This window comes from Lampris incognitus, chromosome 12 (assembly GCF_029633865.1).
Source record: "Lampris incognitus isolate fLamInc1 chromosome 12, fLamInc1.hap2, whole genome shotgun sequence".
NCBI classification, from domain to species: domain Eukaryota; kingdom Metazoa; phylum Chordata; class Actinopteri; order Lampriformes; family Lampridae; genus Lampris; species Lampris incognitus.
Window position 1 is genome coordinate 14864725 of NC_079222.1, and position 5221 is coordinate 14869945.

Below are 5221 nucleotides of genomic sequence, written 5' to 3' on the forward strand. Positions count from 1 at the left end.
GTCCCAGGCGATTTCATGCCCAATGCAACGCGTCCCTGGTCAGCTGTGGACCAACGAGCCTCCTTGCTGGACGGGGTCAGAGCTTTCACACCCGTCCCTACCGCCCAACACGGCGCGCCGGTGTCCCAGGTGCCCCCAGATCTGCAGTCAGCGGACTACGTGTTCATCCGTCACGACGCACACCGCCCCCCTCTGCAACCCCCTTATGACGGCCCCTTCCGCGTCCTGGAACGGGGAACTAAGCACCTGGTGGTGGATTTTGGGGGCACGGCCGAGCATGTTTCAGTGGACCGAGTTAAACCCGCACACCTGGACTTGACGCAGCCGTTGGAGTTAGCCCAACCTCCTCGTCGCGGTCGTCCCCCGGCTCCGCCTCCTCCCCCCGTGGAGGCCCGGGCTGCCTCTTCTGCTCCTCAGGCCGACCTCCACAGGCCCGCGTCAATGCCTCCCGGAGACACTCCGGCCCCTGTTATCCGGAGCCGCCGCGGACGGCCTGTCGTCCCCCCGCGCCTGCCTGACTTCGATTACTAGGGCGAATTCTGGGGGGGCTCATGTGGTGGACACGTATTGGGGACAGAATTCAACCCAGGAACTAAGGGTTAAGTCATGGTTGCCCTGGCAGGTTAACGCAGGGTTAAGTTATGGTTGTCCAGCCAGTTTTCTGGGGATTCTTGCCACCTCCGCTCAGTCGAGCTGGGTTTGGTTGTCTCTCTGATTTACCGTGGATTAAAGAAAGTTGCCTACACGGCTAAAGTGTGAACCTACGGTCTTCTCCGTTCCTTCGGCTCTACAAGAGTGACGGGCATGCAGCAGGCTGACCAGCATAGAACAGCATAGGACTGCCCCCGTTACATTTGCTTCTGCGAATGTCGTTAAATTTGGTCATTGAACAATGTTGGGAGGTGTTGGGGCGGGGTAATGTCCCATATAGCCACCCCCTCTACTGTAGAACAGTTAAAAGCCAAACACCAACCGGTAGAGCTCACATACAACGATGTATCTGCTCGCTCTGATCCTTGGGAGTGTGCTTCTCCCCAAAGGCAAGTTTTTATTATTTAACTCGTTATCTTTTTTTCCCCTCTAACTAAGATCAGGTATCAGTTGGCTGTGAAATTTAAGACACTTTTCATGCTGAACAGGGTAGACCAAATAATACATTATTTTGACTAAGAGGTCGTCGCAGAAAGATTAATCAGTTCACCTGCACGTAACGCTGTGGTGAACCGATTCCCCTTTCTGTGATGTCCATATCTGGATTACTGAGCACGCGTAGAGACTTTTAAGGGGTACACTGTCAGTTCCAAAAGTCAAGTAAGTAAATGAACTTAATTGTGTCAAGTTGTGTGAAACGGTTTTATATGAAAGGAACTTGGCACAATTAAGTTCATTTACTTACTTTTTCCAAGTGTCATCGCTTTCCTAATTCATTTCTAAGTAAGCTTAACTTTCAGAATTTACAGTGCAAGCTCCGTAACAAAACGTGCCTTCAACACAATGCACTACAAATATTTTTGGCACGGCAATTTTTTTTAGGTTATTTTTTTATTAGAGACGCGGGCAGACGGGAAGGGTGTGTGTGTGTGTGTGTTTGAGAGAGAGAGAGAGAGAGAGAGAGAGAGAGAGAGAGCGAGAGAGAGAGAGATATGACGTGCAACAAAGAACACCTGCTGGAATCGAACTGGCGACAGTTGCGGCCATGCGGCACGCGCTGTAACCACGCGGCTCCGGAAGCTCTCCAGGCCAAGTTCAGTTTTAACTTGTCTGCGATTCCCCCCCCCCCCCCTGTTTTCTCAGCCTATACACTGAGGTGTCATGAGTGCGTGCCTACTGGAGTTACAGCATGCACAAGCACACAAAAAACTTGTACGGGTTCCGATGTATGCGGATCAGCGAGGGTCATTCAATACTTGGGTATGTAGTTAATTTGTTTAATTGTCCAAGTTAAGCTCTTTTGCAATTATTTCATTGGCAGCTGCAGATTGCCTTATGTAGCTTTTTCAACATCATAAAAAAAATCTGATAGAAACGACTATCTTGTGTCTATTTGCAGGGGGGTCTGAAGTTGCAGATGTCAACGCTCAGTCTTGTACCTCGAGTGCTGAGTGTATATCGGGTTCAATCAACTTCGGACAAAGCAGGACTGTAGTCACCACAGCATGTTGCTCCACTGACCTCTGCAACGGAAACCCTGCCCCAAGTAACTATCTTTACTTACCTTACTTTGTATCAGAGGAACACAACAGCGAATACCACAAAATGACATCCAAAATTATTTACCTTGAAGATAGTCTAATGCATCAGTTGAGGCTATCAGCAAAACAAGTATGTCTCATAGTGGTACCTGTATGCTAACTTTTATTTAATAACTGGCAGCTTGTCCAGAACTGTGTAACAAGCGGTTGCAATTTTAAAATAATCTGAATGTTATCTGTCAGAGCCCCGTGTGCCTGCTCAGAATGGAAAAAAGTGCTATGCATGCGATACCCAAGCCTGCAATGGCCTTCTTAACTGCTTGGGGGATGAAGATCGCTGCATCTCAGGAGAAGGTAACAGGCCTATGGCAATCAGACGGGTGTCTCTCTGCTTTCCCAACATATTTCACATTCTTCAGCTCAGTGGAATGTTCAATGATTAATAAAGACCTGGAAAACATTGAATAAAGACCGTAACTGTGTTTTGTATTCACAGTGACGACGGGAGGCCAAGCGATTCGTGTGAAGGGCTGCGCCTCCGCGTCCATTTGTTCTGGTAGTGGCTCAGGACAGGTGGCAGGAATCACAACTAAAATTAGCTGCTGCCAAGGTGACCTGTGCAACAGCGCAAGAGGCATTGGTGTGAGCCTTCTGCTCCTGGTGGCACCAATGGTCTGTTTTACTCTGTTTTCTTGATTGAAGCACAGTTGTCTCACCCACCCACCTCCCCTTCCTTAAGCTTTTCAGCCAACATTGTTTTGGTTATTGCTTGGTTATGCTTTTCTAGTCTGAGGACTAAATTGTAATTAGTTAAAGCTGTACTGTGGAGTTTCCCATTTAAACAACTGGAATCAGTTTACAAGTCAATATATCACTTGTAGTACAAGCCCAAGGTATGTTATGTTGTTGGACCCCTTTGGCTATACTGACAGTTATTACCTCACAGGTAAAAAAAAAATGTTTTTTTTCCATACGTGTAAAGGTAAGACATGGATCAGTCAAGTGGGGGGGGGGGACCCTTTCCTGTGAAAACACGTTGTTTAGAATTTTCCAGAGTTTCCAAAATATGAAATGCAAATGATTATATATGACAAAGAACTTGAGATATATTTGACTCCAAAATGAAAAGATGGAGGTCTAGCTGCCCGGCAGAGTTTCCAAGACGGGCCCAAGTGAACTGGTTTCGGCGCAGCGGCTTGATGAGGAAGCTCCATCGGCATCATTGTTTTGTTGTTGTTGTTTTTTTTTGTTGTTTTTTTTTGTTTTTTGTTTGTTTGTACGGAGACTCAATTTGCTCAGTAGCGCTACTAGTGGCCAAAAAAAACCCCTCCAAGGTTCAGAATAAATTCAGTGCTTCCTTTATTTGGTAAATACATGATGAAAGAAATTAATTAATGTCTACGGCGAACAAAAGCAAATAAACTGATTTAATTTTTCATCGATTGTTTCTTTGTATTCTTGGGATGCCAAGTGACATAAAATCTTATTTCGGAGCTTAATAATTCAGCCTGGTGGAATGACAGCATTGTCTAAGTGTTTCAGTGGGGCTCCACACTGTCAGCTAATGAAGCTGTGAGAGAAGCCTTTACATGGCTTAAGATCATGGGGTATCTCTGCTCACTGTAAAAAGTGCTGGTAGCGCCTAGATGCAACCCTGACAAAACGGAGATAGCTGAAGTAGTCCAAGTCTACGGTTGCTACTTTACAAAACTAAGTATATTTTGCATGCACCACTTCTTCCAGTGTAAATATTTGCTTGCTCCGTTACAAAGCACTAAGGCAATCAACCATGACGGATTTTCGAGGAAGCCAAATCTTATCTTTTTCTTTTTTTCTAGTCAGGCCAAAAGGAGAACAATAGGGGAGGTGTTACAATGGGGAAGGTGGGGGATGAGTGACGGTGTAAGTGAGGGAGAGTTGCAATTTCTGTCTCTGTGGCATTATCACACTTTGTGGCATCATCACACTGATTATTATCACACTAATTATGATTAATCCCATACCCGCAGAGTCCTCTGGTAGTGTTTCGCGTGAGCAGCACTGGTTAAACACTACCACTGTGGCGTCTGATGAGATGCGGGGGGGGGCATGTGTAAGAAATGGGGCTTGTGTTTATTTTTGTTTTCTGATTTAATATGCTAAACTGAAGCGCTATAGGCAGAATCGGTGGCAGCTTTGCTCCACGGATTGGAGGATAGTGTGTGTGTGTGTGGGGGGGGTCACTTTGGCTCAAGGCCAATTCAACTTCCCCCAGTGGTTTATTCAATGTACAAGAAGCTGAAAAAACGTTACTGACAAATCGCCCAATGGCTGCTGGGATAGGCTCCAACATCCCCGCGACCTTGAGAGCAGGATAAGCGGTGGATGGATATCTCGATGACATTCTGGTTAGTGGGCCAGATGAAGAGACCCACCTGAAAGCCCTGGACGACGTTCTCACGAGACTGGAGGAGTATGGTCTCCATGTCAGAAAGGATAAGTGCATGTTTTTCCAGGAGTCAGTCGAGTATCCAGGTCATATCATCGATGCTGCCGGGCTCCACAAGTCGCCAGAGAAGGAACGCACTGTTGTGGAGGCACCGGCGCCCACCAACGTTAGCCAACTATGCTCGCTCCTCGGAATGATAAACTACTATGGACGTTTCATCCCGAACCTGGCAACCATCCTGCAACCACTGAACGCACGGCTGCACAAAGGGGAGAAATGGCAGTGGACTACGGCTTGTGAGGCAGCATTCCGAAAAGTGAAAGAGCTCATGGTATCTCAGAAGGTGCTAACCCACTACAACCCTGAGCTGCCCCTCCGTCTAGCCTGGGACGCTTCACCCTACGGGGTAGGGGCTGTACTCTCTCACGTCATGCCTGATGGTGCAGAGAAACCTATCGCTTATGCGTCAAGAACACTCAGCAAAGCAGAGCAGAACTACGCCCAGATTGAGCGAGAGGCGCTGGGGATAGTCTTTGGCGTACGTAAGTTTCACCAGTATCTCTATGGTAACAAGTTCACTCTACTCACAGACCATCGCCCG

At 47.3% G+C, this 5221-nt stretch overlaps 1 protein-coding gene across 1 annotated transcript; it reads left to right on the forward strand.

The window, feature by feature from the left end:
- The first annotated feature begins 994 nt into the window (after window positions 1–994).
- LOC130122172 (urokinase plasminogen activator surface receptor-like) lies at window positions 995–3614 on the forward strand. Its single transcript, XM_056291213.1, has 5 exons — window positions 995–1040; window positions 1795–1911; window positions 2051–2197; window positions 2436–2546; window positions 2689–3614. Exons 1-5 carry the CDS (start codon window positions 995–997, stop codon window positions 2886–2888), a joined length of 621 nt encoding a protein of 206 aa, XP_056147188.1. The 3' UTR covers window positions 2889–3614.
- The last annotated feature ends 1607 nt before the right edge of the window (window positions 3615–5221 follow it).

Excerpts from the sequence above, each read along its gene's own strand:
- LOC130122172 (XM_056291213.1), top strand. The coding sequence starts at position 995 with ATGTATCTGCTCGCTCTGATCCTTGGGAGTGTGCTTCTCCCCAAAG. Across the intron at positions 2,198-2,435 it reads CAACGGAAACCCTGCCCCAA|AGCCCCGTGTGCCTGCTCAG; the intron begins GTAACTATCTTT and ends GTTATCTGTCAG. Across the intron at positions 2,547-2,688 it reads TCGCTGCATCTCAGGAGAAG|TGACGACGGGAGGCCAAGCG; the intron begins GTAACAGGCCTA and ends TTGTATTCACAG.